Source organism: Microcaecilia unicolor, chromosome 14, assembly GCF_901765095.1.
Source record: "Microcaecilia unicolor chromosome 14, aMicUni1.1, whole genome shotgun sequence".
NCBI classification, from domain to species: domain Eukaryota; kingdom Metazoa; phylum Chordata; class Amphibia; order Gymnophiona; family Siphonopidae; genus Microcaecilia; species Microcaecilia unicolor.
In genome coordinates, this window is record NC_044044.1 from 44,308,182 (window position 1) to 44,326,031 (window position 17,850).

A 17,850-nucleotide genomic window follows, 5' to 3' on the forward strand; every position below is an offset into this window, starting at 1 on the left:
TTGGGCTTAGCACCCCCAATAATTTTGAAAAGGTGGGGGTGGGGGGTAGGTTATATGGTGAAATTATAACCCAGGGAGAAAATCCGCCAGAAAAGCGGAGAACTCAAACACCCCACGGTAAAGACAATGTTGCAGAAAAAGTAGGAGAGCGACCAAGGATGCCAGAAACTGGAGGAAGTTGAATAATAAACAGTTTTATTGATAAATTTGAAGACTTCAAATTTATCAATAAAACTGTTTATTATTCAACATCCTCCAGTGTCTGGCATCCTTGGTCGCTCTCCCACTTTTTCTGCAACGAAATTATAACCCAGGACACCGAGGCATTGCAGCCGACTCTGTGGGTGCTTGAGCACCCCCAATGTTGAGAAAAACCCTTGTATGTGTCCAGGGAGGGGTTATTTCCATTGGGCTTAGCACCCCCAATAATTTTGAAAAGTTGGCTCCTATGCACCCAGGCTACAGAGGAAACACAATCTGACTGGAGGGAATGCACTGCTTGATCTCGGTCTGTGGGGTCTCATCATTCTGCAAAGTGATAAGGGTAGGGAAATGAACCCAGGACAGTTCTAACAGCAAGACCACAGAACAGTATTGTTATATATTTTATTAAGATAGCTCAACAAGTGAAATTAGAGGGTAAACAGAGGCAAAGATAGACTGATAGCATGCTCAGGGCATTTTACAGCATAAGAATAGCCGTACTGGGTCAGACCAGTTATCCGTCTAGCCCAGTATCCTGCACTTGAAGAAACTTTCACAAGGAGCTATAAGTAGGGCTGGATTTTCAGCAATGTTCTGCCAAATCTTCCGTTTCCAGCCCTGTGGCTAACTTAGTATGATTGTGTTGCTGGTTATTTGCTACTTGACCAGGACTCTCTTTAAAAGGGGTAAAGCCAGACCAAGTATAGGTCTGGAGAGTAGACGGTGAAACCTATATGCTTTATCAAACCATGTTGACATCTTCTCATGTTTCTCTCTGGAATTCAGTTATTTTTCTTTCTTTTCCAGATGAGAGCAGCAGTTTCTACACTTTGTACCTTGAAGGATTGTTTTTCTTTACTATTTTAAGCAGATTTTTCCCTTTCATGCAGTTGTTTTTAATTCTTTTGGAAACAAGTTGACTGTTTTACGGGATGTCAGATTTAATTATAAATTTGGACATAAATGGCAGCCAGCCTCAATGGAAGGCCAGCCACCCCAATGAGAAGCACAAATGTTTTCTTAAGCGGCGGAGATTTTTAGAGAGAAAGGGTTTTCTGAAACAGAAACAACTCCCACAGCAGGGCCACCAGTATCGGCCTGTCAAACCAGAGAATGCCTTTGTTGGCTCTCATGGAGGCTCCAATCCATGGGAAAGGAACAAAAACATGACCGACCTAGAGTCTCCAGTTCACAGCACAGGTAAAAGGAGACCAGAGAAGAATACCAACTCCATTGGCAGCAGTGACTTGTCACATCACACCTACCAGCCAAAGCCATCCCTAACATCAAATAGTAGTCGTCATTCTGAAGAGTGGAAGCATCCTTTTCATTCCCAATTGACGAGGTCTGTTCCGAGAGAGCCTAAAATGGGGCAGGGACTGGCACAATCAAACTTATCTTCGGTCAGTTATTCTAATGCCAAAGATCGCTCCCAACCCCTTGCTGGCACGCCCAAAGTAAGTCTGCTCAGTGAGTATGAAAGCGGGCTTTTTACTGCCTGTCCCCACAAAACAGTGGCGATTGACTGTGAGATGGTGGGGATGGGACCCGGAGCACGTCACAGCGAGCTGGCCTGTTGCAGTATAGTGAGCCATCAAGGTGATGTGGTGTATGACAAATACATTAAGCCCCCGAACCCTATCACGAACTTCAGGACGAGGTGGAGCGGAATCCGGAAGCATCACATGAAGAATGCGACCCCGTTTAAGATGGCCCAGAAGGAGGTGAGGATGGAGGCAAAGAAGAGGGCTGTGAGTTTAGTTTGTAGGTCGAGATTTGTTTTTTTTACTGATTTCATACATTTCACTGTAAGTATAATTTCAATTTGATAGCATTGTCGGTTCTCATATAAGACCTAAATTAGATGGAAACCAAAAAAGAGAGTGAGCAAAAACAGGATACAGAGAGTGAGTCCTTAGGGACAGACCACCTTGGGAGGTAACTTGGTTTACGTAGTTGCATTTTGTAGTGTGTGTTTCTCAAGACTAAGAGGGTAGTTTTATATCATGGTGCTTGAATTTAGCTAACAGTTCCGTAATGGCTTCAGAGTGCACCTGAGCTGTTAAACTAGCATAAAAGATTATTGGCATTCCCACATGACAGGTCAATGACTGGGTTAAGTGCACCAAAGCAATGCATGCGACTGATAGAAGTTGTGTGTGTCACATGATGACACGTCCATGCTTCTCCCACATGTGCACCCCTCTTGCAATTACTAAGTAATTTTGGTATGTGCTTTATAGAGTAGCGCCTCCCACCAGAAGCTTAGCCGAGATTGGGTGGCAGAGCCGTGGTGGGAGGCGGGGCCAGTGCTGGGCAGACTTCTACGGTCTGTGCCCTGAAAATGGCAGAAACAAATCAAGGTCAGGTATACACAAAAAGTAGCACAAATGAGTTTATCTTGTTGGGCAGACTGGATGGACCGTGCAGGTTTTTTTCTGCCATCATCTACTATGTTACTATGAGGGGCAAAATCGAACAGGAGCGGCCATCTATAAGGGCGGCCATCTCTAATGACGGCCCCGTCAAGCGGCGTACCCGACTGTATTATCGAAACAAGATGGCTGGCCATCTTTTGTTTCGATAATACGGTCGGGGCCGGCCAAATCTCAACATTTGAGCTGCCCTTAGAGATGGCCACCATTGGTTTTTGCCGATAATGGCAACTAATGGCGGCCATCTCAAACCCGGCCAAATCCAAGCCATTTGGTTGTGGGAGGAGCCAGCATTTGTAGTGCACTGGTTCCCCTCACATGCCAGGACACCAACCTAGGGGGCACTGCAGTGGACTTCACAAATTGCTCCCAGGTGCATAGCTCCCTTACCTTGGGTGCTGAGCCCCCCAAAACCCACTACCCACAACTGTACAACACTACTATAGCCCTTAAAGGGTAACGGGGGGCACCTACATGTGGGTGCAGTGGGTTTCAGGTGGGTTTTGGAGGGGTCCCATTTAGCACCACAAGTGTAACAGGTAGGGGTGGGATGGGCCTGAGTCCACCTGCCTGAAGTGCACTACAGTACCTACTAAAAACTGCTCCAGGGACCTGCTGTGATGGAGCTGGGTATGACATTTGAGGCTGTCAAAAAAAATGTGTTTTCATTTTTTTTTTTTTTGGGTGGGAGGGGGTTGCTGACCACTGGGGAAGTAAGGGGAGGTCATTTGGTCAGTTCGGGCACCTTTTTGAGGCTTGGTCTTGAACAAAAAGGGACCAAGTAAAGTCGGCCAAATGCTCATCAGGGCCAGCCTTTTTTTTTTTCCATTATCGGCCGAGGCCGGCCATCTCTTAAGCATGCCCCCTTCCCGCCTTCGGTACACTGCCGACACGCCCCCTTGAACTTTGGCCGGCCCTGCGATGGAAAGCAGTTGAAGCCGGCCAAAATCGGCTTTCGGTTATACCGATTTGGCCGGCATTAGGAGAAGGCCGGCCATCTCCCGATTTATGTCGGAAGATGGCCGCCCTTCTCCTTCGAAAATAAGCAGGTATGTTACTTACGGGCATAAAATGCTAGTTATTCAGTAACCTACACACGTATTTGGCAAATAACAGTGGGCACCAGCTTATGCAATTGCTTTTTCACGTGATTTTTCAGACCTATAGGGGTCACCAAAGAGCTTGTCACCCTCATAGACGATTTTATATATTTTTGTATCTTTGTCTAGCTGAAACATGGTCACATCAGGTTTTACCTCTTTTTATTGCATTATTGTTTATTTTCATATTTGTAGTGATGGTTTTGGTTGGTTTATGTATCACTGTAGTACTGTTTTCAGATCTAAACTAAGCATTGTAGCCCAGTAGATTAATCTGTTGACCTACAGTTCTATTTGAAACAAACCGTATATAGAGAGGAGTCAGTGGAGTTAAATTAACCAAGAAATCCTGTTCTTATCCCGCTTTATTGTGCCTTTTAACAAAAGGTGGTATATGAAGCCTAATAAACTACAAATTGGACTTTTTATGCAGGCTGTTTGTCCATCGCCTGTTTAGAGTGGTGGATAATTCTGAGAAGCTTCCCTTTCTCTTTCAGATCCTGAAGATCCTGGCAGAAAAGGTGGTTGTCGGCCATGCCATCCACAATGACTTCAAAGCCCTTTGCTACTTCCACCCGAAGGCGCTGACCCGTGACACCTCCCAGATTCCGCTGCTGAACAGGAAGGCTGGCTTTCCCGAGAATATACCCGTTTCGCTGAAGCGCCTCACCAAGCAGCTGCTCAACCGAGATATCCAGGTACCAGAGAGCCTCTCCTGGGATTTGTGGATACATGCACACACTTCTGTTTGAGTGTAGCAGTTCACCTTAACATGTCTCAGTTTTTGAGGAGTTATTTATGGGGTTTTTCCCCCCCCACTCATCTGACGTGCTCTGTGTAATTGATTTATTTATTAGGATTTATTTACCGTCTTTTTGAAGGAATTCACTCAAGGCGGTGTGCAGTAAGAGTCAATAAAACATGAGCTATATATAATTACAGGGCTTATTGGCAGCAAGAGTCAGAGATGCACTGATAGTCAAGTAGTAAGTGGAGAAGAGAAAAGGGGTGGGAATGACCCCAGTCGTATGATCCAGGGTGATACAAATGAAACCTTTATTACAGACAATAGATGCACATTCATACAGACTCAACATGGGCTGTGTTTTGGCTAAAGAACAATGACGTAATATAAATATGACCACATGATAACAGCATCGAGAATAATGTAATTAAGTAGCAGAAGCAATGTGTAGTAATATTGTCTTATGAAATTCTATTCCACAAATACCGTGTTTCCCCGAAAATAGGACATCCTCCGAAAATAAGACCTAGTAGAGGTCTTGCTGCAATTTGAAAATATAAGGCCTCCCCCGAAAATAAGACCTAGCAGGGGAGGCCTTATTTTTTGGGGAAACATTGGGGTCACGCTCCCCCCGCCCTCAGTCGCTCCCGGAACTAACCTCTTAAACGCTTCCTTTCACCTTCGCACTCGCCGCAAGCAGCAGGGCAGGCCACTCCTTCCTCCCGTGTCCCGCCCTCGCCTGATGTTACGTTACGTCAGGCGAGGGCGGGACACGGAAGGAAGGAGTGGCCTTGCTTGCTGCGAGTGTGAAGATGAATGGTGAAAGGAAGCGTTTAAGAGGTTAGTTCCGGGAGCGACTGAGGGCGGAGGGAGCCGGCGATTGAGGGGGGGGGAGCCGGCAATCTCGGGTGGGGGGGGCGACCTCAGGTGGGGGGGGGGGGGCCACCCGATGTTTCCCCGAAAAATAAGGCCTCCCCTGAAAATAAGACCTAGCGGGTCTTGGGGAGCAAAAATTAATATAAGACAGTGTCTTATTTTCGGGGAAACACGGTATTTGAAGGAGGTGTTGCTGCTCTCTGTAGCTGATTCTCTTCAATTATGTAACTTATATACCTCAAAGGAAAGTTTTCACAGAAACCTGAAGGGGAAGCACTGGATGTGTTAGACTGTGCCACTGATTTTGATCTTACTAAGGCTCGTTAGCAATTTTAACGCGCCTACAGTTAGACCGCGTGCTTACCGTGTAGGCGCCGACAGGGATATTGTAGGCACGTACACAGTTAACGTGTGTTAAAAATGTTAACGCGGCTTAGTAAACCGGGCCCTAATTTTTTTTTTTTTGAGACGTCTCAAGATGAGTTTTCGCGTCGTGCAACCCTATTAGTTACTTTGATATCAAGAGTCAGATATCTTGAAGAATAAGGATGCTTTATTTTGCGGTTAAAAAATGAGAATCTTTCCGGATGTGGCTAGGGCCACTCAGGCAAGATGGAAAAAAAAAACCTTGATCTGAAGCCACGTCTCCTTGCGTTGGGTGGCGCTTTTTTTTTTTGAAGTTCCCATGCAAGTGTTTGACGCTGTTTCAGGGACATAATTATGTGTTTTTTGACTGTTCGAGTGTAAAAATTCTAATGTGAGAAAGACTTGACTACAGGGAATAGCTGGGGGTAGAGTATGACTTGTAACTGTTTAGTCAGCCTTATATTTTTTATTATTTAGTACTGAATTCTTTCATGTTTTTTTTTTTGCTTTTGCTCCCCTAGATGTGGGCTATTTTGTTACTTATGATCATTTTCTTATAGTTTTGTTGAAAATTTCTTGTTTCTTTGTGAAACTGATTTATTAAAAAAAACAAAATTGGTATGGGGTTTGCGTCGCAAGACATACGAGGAGAGATTTGAGGACCTGAACATGTACACCCCGAAGGAAAGGAGAGACAGGGATGATATGATACAGTCCTTCAAATATTTGAAAGGTTTTAATTTACAAATAAACCTTTACCAGAGATGGGGAAGGTGGTAGAACTAGAGGACACGAATTGAGGTTGTGGGGAGGCTGACACAGGAGCAGTACCAGGAAGTACTTTTTCACGGAGAGGGTGGTAGATTCCTGGACCGCATGGGACAAATGCAAAGGAATCCTGTACAGAAGACAGGGAACCAAACAAGCGTAGCAGTAATTTAATGACACCACCAGTAACTGGGAAGCAAAACCAGGGCTGGGCAGACGTTTTTACGGTCTGTGCCCTGATCATGTCTGGACAGATTCACCTTCAGTAACTGGAGAACAAGGCCAGTGTTGGGCAGACTTTTACGGTCTGTGCCCCAACAATGTCGAGGACGTCAAGTATGAGCATGTAGTATCTCATCATACCTTTTACTAGGAGTTTATCCTTTTGGGCAGACTGCATGGACCATATAGGTCTTTATCTGCTATCTACTATGCTACTATATAATATACCTTAAATAAGCAGACAATAATATTTGAGAAAATGCCAGAACTTAAAAATGATAGGGAGTAACTAGCACACCCATAGTTGAAAATCAGAAATAAAAGTGTGTAAAACAAAATAAGAGGCAAACAATGGTAAAACATAGTAGCATAGTAGATGACGGCAGAAAAAGACCTGCACGGTCCATCCAGTCTGCCCAACAAGACAACTCATGTGTGCTACTTTTTGTGTATACCCTACTTTGATTGGTACCTATGCTCTTTAGGGCACAGACCGTATAAGTCTGCCCAGCACTATCCCTTTCTCCCACCACCGGCTCTGGCACAGACCGTATAAGTCTGCCCAGCACTATCCCCGCCTCCCAACCACAGGCTCTGGCACAGACCGTATAAGTCTGCCCAGCACTATTCCCCGCCTCTCAACCACCAGCCCCTCCTCCCAACCACCGGCTCTGGCACAGACCGTATAAGTCTGCCCAGTACAATCCCCGCCTCCCAACCACCAGCCCCGCCTCCTACCACCGGCTCTGGCACAGACCGTATAAGTCTGCCCAGCACTATTCCCCGCCTCCCAACCACCAGTCCCGCCTCCCACCACCGGCTCTGGCACAGACCGTATAAGTCTGCCCAGTACAATCCCCGCCTCCCAACCACCAGCCCCGCCTCCTACCACCGGCTCTGGCACAGACCGTATAAGTCTGCCCAGCACTATTCCCCGCCTCCCAACCACCAGTCCCGCCTCCCACCATCGGCTCTGGCACAGACCGTATAAGTCTGCCCAGTACAATCCCCGCCTCCCAACCACCAGCCCCGCCTCCTACCACCGGCTCTGGCACAGACCGTATAAGTCTGCCCCGCACTATCCCTGCCTCCCAACCTCCAGTCCCGCCTCCCACCACTGGCTCTGGCACAGACCGTATAAGTCTGCCCAGCGCTATCCCTGCCTCCCAACCTCCAGTCCCGCCTCCCACCACCGGCTCTGGCACAGACCCTATAAGTCTGCCCAGCACTATCCCTGCCTCCCAACCTCCAGCCCCGCCTCCCACTACCGGCTCTGCTATCCAATCTCGGTTAAGCTCCTGAGGATCCTTTCCTTCTGAACAGGATTCCGCTACATAGCCAGTCATAATCTTGAGCATAGACAAAATATTATAATCACATCTATAATAAAAATTGATATACACCATAAAGAGTGTCACTGGAAAATGGAAGAAAAATAAAACGGGCAAAGTATAATAAACTGTATGTGTAATACAAATGTACATCTGGGATAATAACGTAATGTAGAAAAAGAATTAATGAAATTTTCTCTGCTTGTTGGTGATTGTGGGAGCGTCTAGGGTTTTCGTTTTTGTGTGTGCTGTCTGTGTAATGACTTACCTCTGACTTTCAGATTACTTATGCTTGATAGGTACGCTCAGATTACTGGTTAAAGCAACATCGGTATTCCTTCATGGAAAGGATGCATGGAATGACCCCCCTCCCCCCCAAAAAAATCAGGGGATGCAGTGAAGAAAAAAACAGAGTTTTCAGGCTGACTGTGAGAGAGGGAGGGAAGGCCGGGGTGAAACTGGGCAGAGACAGATGCGCTTTACTGTCCTGATCTTCCATCGGGTGGCTTGTCTGTATAGTTGTTCCTTTCATCATCTCTCAGAAGAACAAAACATGCCCCCTGCTACCCCTTCTTTTTTTAATCTGTTTTTCTTCTGGAGGCCACATTTCCACTCTCATCCAAACGGGGGTAAATCAGGGCACTGTGTATATATTCGGACAGGAAAGGGAACCTGGGAGTAAGAACAGAAAGAGACAACAGCAGAACCACTGTACCAGTGCTTAGCACTTAAAAATTTCATGTGACCCCCCAGACGACAATGAATACAAAATAGCAGACCTCCATGCCCATCTCTTCCCTCCTCTCTCCCTCCCCTCCTTATCCAGAGCACAACATGGTGGTAGCAGTCAGCACAGGGCCTAGTGTGTTCATATATGCTCACAGACTCCAGCACCTTGACTGGGTAAACAGGAAGCCCACACAAGGCCTGTGAACATTTACTTATTTAAGGCCGCTGTGGACTTGCGTCGCAGTAGAGGTTCAAATGAGGCGAGGGGAAATAGCTCTGTCCACTGATAACATGACCCCATTTGGAATTCTGGCCTACAGTTTGGGAATCACTGCACCACAGAGACCATCTGTAGACTTTAGTTAATACTATTGCAAAAAAAAAAAAACTTACTTGCACCTTTATTCACTGCACTTGATGTTATCAAAAATGTTTGTAAACTTCTATGAGTAAGTTCAATCAGACCTATTTGTAAGTACACAGTAAATATAAAACATCCAGGGTGTCAATGTAAAAACGCATCAAACATCCATCAACACAGTAACATAACTTGTCAGCCCCATAGTCCAGAAAATCACTTCAAAGCATAAAATCAATGTAAGATAAATATCATAGGTTGTCTCAGAAAACCTATGATAGGTCATAACTGGCTTGCACATTCCCTCGGTGTAATTATCTCTCCCTCTCATTCAGAAGGAATGGATCCTAAGGAGCTTAGCCGAGATCAGGTGGCACAGCCGGTGGCGGGAGGCGGGGATAGTGCTGGGCAGACTTATACAGTCAGTGCCAGAGCTGGTGGTGGGAGGCGGGACTGGTGGTTGGGAGGCGGGGATAGTGCTGGGCAGACTTATACGGTCTGTGCCAGAACCGGGGGTGGGAGGCGGGGCTGGTGGTTGGGAGGCGGGGATAGTGCTGGGCAGACTTATAAGGTCTGTGCCAGAACCGGTGGTGGGAAGCGGGGCTGGTGGTTGGGAGGCGGGGATAGTGCTGGGCAGACTTATACAGTCAGTGCCAGAGCTGGTGGTGGGAGGCGGGGCTGGTGGTTGGGAGGCGGGGATAGTGCTGGGCAGACTTATACGGTCTGTGCCAGAGCCGGTGGTGGGAGGCGGGGCTAGTGGTTGGGAGGCGGGGATAGTGCTGGGCAGACTTACACGGTCTGTGCCCTGAAAAAGACAGGTACAAATCAAGGTAAGGTATAAACAAAAAGCAGCACATATGAGTTTATCTTGTTGGGCAGACTGGATGGACCATGCAGGTCTTTTTCTGCCGTCATCTACTATGTTACTCTCCCCTCCCTTGCCGCCACAAGAGAATGGGCATAGCCCTTAGCGTTCAGGCTAAATCCATTGTGAAAGTTTAGCAAAAACAGGGCTGAATTCAATTAGTACTTTGTAAAAAAAGAGCCAGGTTTTTACATATTTTTTTGAAAGTCAACTAATTCTTCCCCCATCTTGTCCCTCTGGGGAGGGAAATCCACGCAGACGCCGCAGCCACCGAGAAGGCTCAATTTCTGGATTTAGTAAAGTGATCAGTAAGCATTACAGCACATTCTCTGGCTAGTTTTCATTTCTGTGTGGGTTTTTTTTTTTCCCCCCCAAATAACCTGGACCATTTGTCCTCTTGGCGCTGAAAGTGAGGGGGAGAATGTTACACGTAATCCCTGACCTTCCTGATAACTAGAGCATCTCTCACAATAGTGGATAGGCCCTCAGCCTTTGTGGTTCACCGTGGTTGTGGCATCCTGAACCAGCTCTCGTTTGTAGATCGGTCTTTTAAATTCTTTATTGGATTTGCAAAACGGTACAAAGCACAAGTAATCGCTACTTCTCCATTTTAGTAGACCCTTGTACAGGGTGTTAGGGTGCAATCTAGATGAGGTTGTACCAGGTAGGGGCATAAGTGGCACTGTAACTTAACCAAGGATCGTTTCACTGTCAGAGAGATTCTGGGCAGCCATACCAAGGGAATACTAGATGTTTCAGCTCCAGTTTTGCAGTTGATTGATTTTATTAGCCGCCTTTTATGAAGAGATTCACCCAAGACGGTGCACAGTAGGGACAGCTTAATATAATTTTCTTAACAGCATAACAATAGTAAAATAACCAAGAATAAACATACAGTAAATGAGGTAAACTTGAAAACAGTAAATTGAAACTTGATGGCATGAGTTCATTGTGTTATGATGTAAGGTGAATCTTTCCCCCCACCTCTGTGAATGTTCTGTGCTGGATAGTAGAAGGTGACCAAATCTTTTTTTTTTTTTGTCAGCTGAAACCGAGTGTGTGGCTGAAATTTGCCACTTGGCTTTGGCTGAAACCAAACTAGCTGCTACTGCCCCCAGATTGGCACTACGACCTGGCCCCCCAAACAAGAGCAGCCCTCCACTTCCTCCCCGCTGAACAGAAGGAGCCCCGCTCCCTCCTCATCCCTGAACAGTCATTCCTGTCCATGCGGGCTCCAGCGATCTCTAGTGGCAGTCTCGTGAGACGATCGCTGACGGTTGCGGCCGTTATCTTGACAGCAGAGACAGCATGGGCAGGAGTGACTGCTCTGATTACACCACTAGACCACCTATGATTGGAAGGTAGGCCTCGAGGGGGCCCACGTGTCGGGAGGGGGCTCCTTTTTTTTTGTTGGAGGGAGTAGGAGCTGCTCGTTTTCGTGGGAGAGCTACAGGACACAAGCACAAAGTTTTGGTTTCAGCTGAAAATACACAAATTTCAGTCAGCGTCTGCTGGATGACTTGTGACCTGTTAGCTTAGCAGGCGAGTTCACAAAGGCATATATATTTTTTTTACAGGATGTCTAAGGATGATTTCAAAATTCAGACTCATTTTCTCTCCCTCCCACCCTTCTTCAGGCTGGGCAAAAAGGGCATTCGTCAGTGGAAGATGCCAGAGCCACAATGGAGCTGTACCGTTTGATCGAGGCCGAGTGGGAGAGAGAGCTGGCCACGGCCCCCACTGAAGACTAACATGGGTTATTCCCCCCAACATACAGGAGACGTGGGGGTGAAAGGTGTAGCTGGGACCAAAAGAAAGCTTAACGTGGAAGGGAAGATCAGTAAACATGGGACGGCTGCCTCAATCAGATGTCGGTGCAGACTGCAATGAAGCCATAGTCGGTCAGATGCCTCCATCGCTACCCCCGTGCAATCTCATATTCAAATTGACAATATGATCTAAAGGTGCTTCTTGTCACAGTGACAGTATAGCTGGGATTGCATGGTTTCTGCGGAAAGGTGACTTCTTTAAAAAAAGAAAAAAAAAATGAATTTTTCAGACGCTTAGGCCAACAACCAGGCCATGTGTTTCAACCGTAAACCAGCTGAATAAAAGAACATGATTGAGCTGAGTTTTTCATTTGGTTTAATATGCGTTTGTCTGTTTCGTGGCTTGGCCTCTGTTACAGCTCAGAGATGCCCGAACCAAACTGTAAACGGAGCAAATGTTTAATGTGTAGGGTGGGTTGGGGTAGAGGAGTGGAATAGAAAAAAAACAAACCCCGAGAACATGAACAACACACCGCAGACATGCCTGGTTACTGGGCTGTGCCCACATCTGATGCCTTTTAAACACTCTTGAAGGTTTTACTCTACTTTGGCTTTCCTGATTTTACAGGTCCCTACCCTGAGTGTTCTGGCACCGACTGTTCCAGGCATACCCACTTGTGTAGCAGCTCATAATGTATCGGTAAGAACGGGGGGTTATTGCCAGTGTTCCAAGAGATGACCCAGAAAGCTGGCAGTGCCTTCGGCTATTCTTCAAAAGGGAAAGTGAGGTTGTGGTTAGAAAGAATAGAGACACTGGGGGGTTTCTGTAACGAAGATGCCAAGAATTATGTGCCAGCCATGCACGTAAATGACCTGGGTACTGACTTATATGGGTGCATGTGGGCACATGTATGATTAATGCCAATATACCGGCATCTAAATGGCGCGTGGAGTTTGGGCAGAGCATGGTGGGGGGCACAGCTGTAAGTGTCTTTCATTTAGCTTTATGGCTGGTGTAAGTAGGTCATACCTAAATTATGCATATTCATTTTAGCTGTCCCACTAGTATTCGTTAAAGGCGAGTCGATTCTTATTTTCCTTTATATGGTAACCTGCACATAGAATTACCCTGCAGGTGTTTAAAAGTCATTTTCCCTGCTGTAGAAAGGATCCTGACTGCTGTGGTGTCCCAGGATTTGCCCTGTTCACTGGGTTTATTATTGTTACCCTTTGTGTCCCCTGGCGTTTACTGCTTGAGTGCCATAAGCAGTGTCATATTTTCCCTCCCCCGGCCAGGTCTTTACTGTACAGCTGTGGCTAAGGGCAGACTGTAAGCTCCTCCACTGTCAACCATGTCTTGCCACGCCTTCAGTCTCCAGAAACCTTTTGAAGCTGGTGAGCAGGAGCCAGGCAAGGGACTCGGGGCTTTTGCCCGCACATGCAAGGTATAGTATGTGAGCTTTTGACATCACCTGAGGTCCCTTGAGATGTTGTGTGGTGTCTCGAAAGTTGAGGGTGTTCATCACTTGTTTCATGATCCTTTTAAGAGGTCTTACAACTCGGGCCTCGTAAGTGGCTTATCTCGTGGAGTTGGCTTTCCTTCATGACTTGGTGCTGTTTGGTGGGAAACCACTATCCTCCGGATTCAATAAAGGGTGACCAATTATCTGCACGTAAATTTGGGCAGCCTAATTAATTAACGAGCCAATTGGATGCTAACTATTGATGTTAATTTTCACCAGCTAGAGGTTTTGCGTGCATCTGGCTGCATGCTATTCTAGAAGTCTGGGTGCCCAGTTCCCATAGTGCACAACCCAAAAGGGGGCGTGGCCATGGGAAGGGGCAGGTCAGGAAGATTCTCTTAAGATGCACACATCGTTATAGAATTCCAGGGATCCCACGCCCAAGTTCTCTGCCAGGATTTATACCAGGTTTCAGCTGGCATGTCCTCACGTGGGAATTCCTGCTAGACTCTATTCTATAAATGGCACTCATCCCGGAGCGCCCTTTATAGCATAGCGCTGAGCGGGGATTCCCGAGTTTTCGGCACAATTTGCTTAATCTATGTGTTCTTAGTTTTTGCCATAAGCGAATGACATATTTTTGTATTTTAATACATTATAGTTGAAGTTTTGCTGTTGCTGTCGGGATTTTTCTTTTGTGAGCTACAGTTAAAATGAAAAGCAAAAGGTTGATGTTACGGTAAAATCACATTTGACAGGTCTTTTACATCCCAGTTTAAATGTGGCACTTTTCCTTGCAGTTTATTTCCCTCTGTACCCTTTTTTTTGGTTTGATTCCACACATTTTTGAATTCCTTCAGCTCCACTAAGAGGACATTCCAGGCATCCACCACCCTTCCCATGTCTCAATATTTCCTGATGTTTTAAAATTTTTCTCCTTCAGCTTTATTTCATAGTCTGTATTCCATTATGTAGCTTCCCACTATTCCAGAAACTGTCAGATAGTTGTGTCCATCAACCAGCAGGTGGAGATAAAAAACTGAAAATTGAGCCAAGACATACCTTTTGGCATCCGATCCAGCTCCTCAGTATTTTCTATCTCCAGCAGGTGGATGGACATGCTTTTCAGCCTCTGGTTCTGAGTGCTTTGCTCCTGATCCAGTTGGTCAGCTGGTCCCCTGTTGAGCTTTGCAGATGGCTTGAGGCTGCAGAGTCATATCCGGAGGTCTTCAGAACTCTGTCTCTCGTGCCCCGCAAATTTACTTCTTCCCTCCCTTGAGCTCTCCTTTTCCAGCATAAACAAAAAAAAAAGAAAAGAGAATGAAAAAGGTTTACTGGAGAGCTTGGGACAGAGCATCAGTCCTCATCCCTTCTCATCTGTGGTAAGACTTGTGGAGACTGTGAGCCTAGGGGGGAGTAGCTGGCATTGGTAAGTCCCAATTAAAGTTTGACTCAGAACCACTTGGAGGGCTGCAAGTTCTACTTGGTGCAGGGGAGGGATCCTCCTGACTCACTGCTTGGGACTGCGTTGTGCTGCGCTTGTGCCAGTCAGGGTGAATAGTGACTCCAGCGGAGGCAGAGGTTTTTCCACTGTGGGACCCACCAACTAGGGTTGGGGCATTGCAGTGCATGCAAGCCAGGAATCCCATGGGATGCAGGGGAGGGGGGGGCGGTTGGTGGCAGCACGTCTTCAGATTTGGAGCAGCATCTGAATGCCAGGGACATCGGGCTGTCTGGCAGGGGCAGTGTGCAGTTTGATGCAGGAGACTGCAGGAATAGGTGCCATTTTGTCAGGGCCGACTGGCAGTGAGCAGCAGCCTCTCCGAGCACACCACCCGAACTATCATCCACTCTCTCATTACCTCGCGCCTTGACTACTGCAACCTACTCCTGACCGGCCTCCCACGTAGCCATCTACTCCCCCTTCAGTCCATCCAGAACTCTGCCGCACATCTTATCTTCCGCCTTAACCGATATACTCATATCACCCCTCTCCTCAAGTCACTTCACTGGCTCCCAATCAGATACCGCATACAGTTCAAGCTTCTCTTACTCACCTACAAATGCACTCGATCTGCGGCCCCTCCGCATCTACCCTCTACCCTCATCTCCCCTTACGTCCCTACCTGTAATCTCCGCTCTCAAGACAAATCCCTCCTTTCAGTACCCTTCTCCACCACCTCCAACTCCAGGCTCCGTCCCTTCTATCTCGCCTCACCCCATGCCTGGAACACACTCCCTGAGCCCATACGCCGTGCCCCCTCCCTACCCATCTTCAAATCAATGCTCAAAGCCCACCTCTTCAATGTCGCCTTCGGCTCCTAATCACTACACCACTTCTCAGGAAACTTATGTACCCCAACTTGACATTTCGTCCTTTAGATTGTAAGCTCTTCCGAGCAGGGACCGTCCTTAATTGTTAATTTGTACAGCGCTGCGTAACCCTAGTAGCGCTCTAGAAATGTTAAGTAGTAGTAGTAGTAGCAGCCTCTGATCACAGCTGCCATTCTACAGCCTCAGGGCCTGACAGGGCATTCAGCTGCATCAGGATCATTGTTTTCTCTGTTGTTTATATTGCTTTTACACCAGGCCTATTTACTGAAACAGGGACAGCCAGAGTTGTTGCAAGGTGCTTCAGTTTCTCGCCCCGCTGCCCTTCCGACTCCTAAGAGATCTGGTTTAGCCTCATCTGGCCACTCCTGAAAGTGCATCTCTGCTTCTCACTCCTTATCTGATGTGGCCTCAGTCTAGTCAGAGGCGTCATTAAAGGAGGGAGAGCTCCCTTCTGAGGAGGAGGATGACACAAACGTACCGAGGTTTCATAAAGAGGCGCTCAGTACTTATTTCTGAGGCATTGGCAGTGATTTCCATCTGAGCCTTCTGCCTCAGAGTCAGGAGTTCCATCTTTGTCCATCAGGTGTGGGCTTGTAGGACCTTCTAAGGCCTTCCTGATGCACCAAAACACGATTACAGAAGAAATGGGTCTCACCGGACGTGGGGCCGAGAGTGGGAAGAGCTGTGGCTTGCCTCTACCTATTGGTTCCAGAGGAGAAAGATAAATTTTAGCTTCCCAGGGTGGACCTTGATACAACGGCTAAGAAGATGACCTTGCTGTTGGAAGGGAGCATTGCCCTAAATCAGTGTTTCCCAAGTGTGTCCTGGAGTGCCCCTTGCCAGTTAGGTTTTCAGGATGTTCACAATGAATATGCATGAGATTGATTTGCATATTGTGAGAATCAGAGAAGCCACAGAGCCCAGAATGCAGGGGGGAAGAGAGAAAAGCCAGAGTGGAAAAACTACAGATCCCAGAATGCATTGCGGGAGGGGAGGAGGCAGGAGCGTAGAGAACACAGATTTCAGACTGCCTGGAAGAATAGGAGAGAGGAGGACAACGATTACCTGAGCCACATGAGAGGAAAGGAGAGGGGGCTGATTGGGAGATGGAATCAGCTGAGGAGAGGGTGGAACACTTGAGGGAGGGGGTGAAGAATGGGGGGATGGAATGGGAGGAGTTGGAGCAGGTAGGAGAAGAAGGTGTGGAAGAGGAAATGGAGGTGGGGGAGGAAGTGGCTGGGGAAGAAGAGTGACTTCTAGAGGAGCCCAAAAGTATCAGAAAAGAGTAATAGTCAGGAGAGATCCGGCGGGTGGTTGTCAAGAGGTAAAGTGTTGACAAGTGAGGGTGGTGGATCTTTAAAAGCTTGGCTAGCAGAACTGGGTTTAAAGCCTAGCTAAGTTGAACTGTTTTGAGGCCTTGCTGAAGAGGGCGGGGTGGGGAAGCCTGGCTAGCCGAACTGTGTTTGAAGCCTGGCTAGCAGAACTGTGTTTAAAGTCTGACTAGCTGGACTTTGTTTAAAAGACTGGCAAGCTGAACTGTGTTGCACCGCCTTGCTAGCGGAACTGTGTGGCAGTGAGAGCGAACTGCACGGACGAGTGTGGAGTCGGAAGCGGACAGCACGGATAAGTGAGAGAGACAATTACGCGGCCGGGAGGAGCGGCTGACAATATACTGCCTCCATTATAGGCAGATCTCGTGCATCATGGGCTGAATTCTATATATGGTGCCAAAGAAAGTGCTATTTTTGAAGCCGCGCTAAAAGTTAGGCGTGGTTTATAGAATAGCGCCTACGCCCACAGCCGTTTGCACCAGCTGAAATGTGGTGCGTATACCTCGTTCTTCTATAGCGTGCCTGTTCCGCCCTTGACCGTCCCATTTTCACACTCCGTTTTTCAGATTGTGTGTAAAGTTTAGGTGCAGGTAGTTCGATTTAAATTTAATTAGTGCCCATAATTGCCTGTTAAAAGCAATTATTGGCACTAAGCGTGTTAATTAAGTCGCGCGCATGCCTAAATCTGCGTGTGCAATTTTTGGCGACTTTTTACAGAATTAGAGGGGTAGATGTGTAAAACTTAGTAGTGCCAATTAACTCCAATTAGTGGTGTACTACTAATTAGCGGCTACTTTGCCGATTAAGTTACCCGTGTAACCAGCATTATTCTATAACCTGCGCATGCAATTTGGTGAACGAGATTATAGAATGAAGGGAGGTAAATGGTCCAGTAGTAAAAGCCTGTTTTGTGCTGTTAAATCTCTGTTTGTTTCTTGCCTTTTTTTTTAAATG

General features: G+C 47.0%; 2 protein-coding genes across 4 annotated transcripts in view; both read left to right on the top strand.

The window, feature by feature from the left end:
- The window catches only part of LOC115458404 (interferon-stimulated 20 kDa exonuclease-like 2), a 38,440-nt gene extending 26,405 nt beyond the window's left edge, over positions 1-12,035 (top strand). Inside the window, exons 1-3 of one of the 3 annotated variants that reach the window (XM_030188345.1) lie at positions 1,037-1,928; positions 4,237-4,437; positions 11,637-12,035. In XM_030188345.1, coding sequence (XP_030044205.1) covers positions 1,137-1,928; positions 4,237-4,437; positions 11,637-11,750 — 1,107 coding nt within the window. In that variant the 5' untranslated portion in view covers positions 1,037-1,136 and the 3' untranslated portion in view covers positions 11,751-12,035. Of the gene's footprint in view, positions 1-1,036; positions 1,929-4,236; positions 4,438-11,636 lie in introns of those variants that run through there. The other 2 variants (XM_030188346.1, XR_003940052.1) reach the window with 2 other exon arrangements.
- LOC115457468 (interferon-stimulated 20 kDa exonuclease-like 2) lies at positions 1,137-11,750 on the top strand. The gene is made up of 3 exons (XM_030186884.1): positions 1,137-1,955; positions 4,237-4,437; positions 11,637-11,750. Exons 1-3 carry the CDS (start codon positions 1,137-1,139, stop codon positions 11,748-11,750), a joined length of 1,134 nt encoding a protein of 377 aa, XP_030042744.1.
- Positions 12,036-17,850: the final 5,815 nt, after the last annotated feature.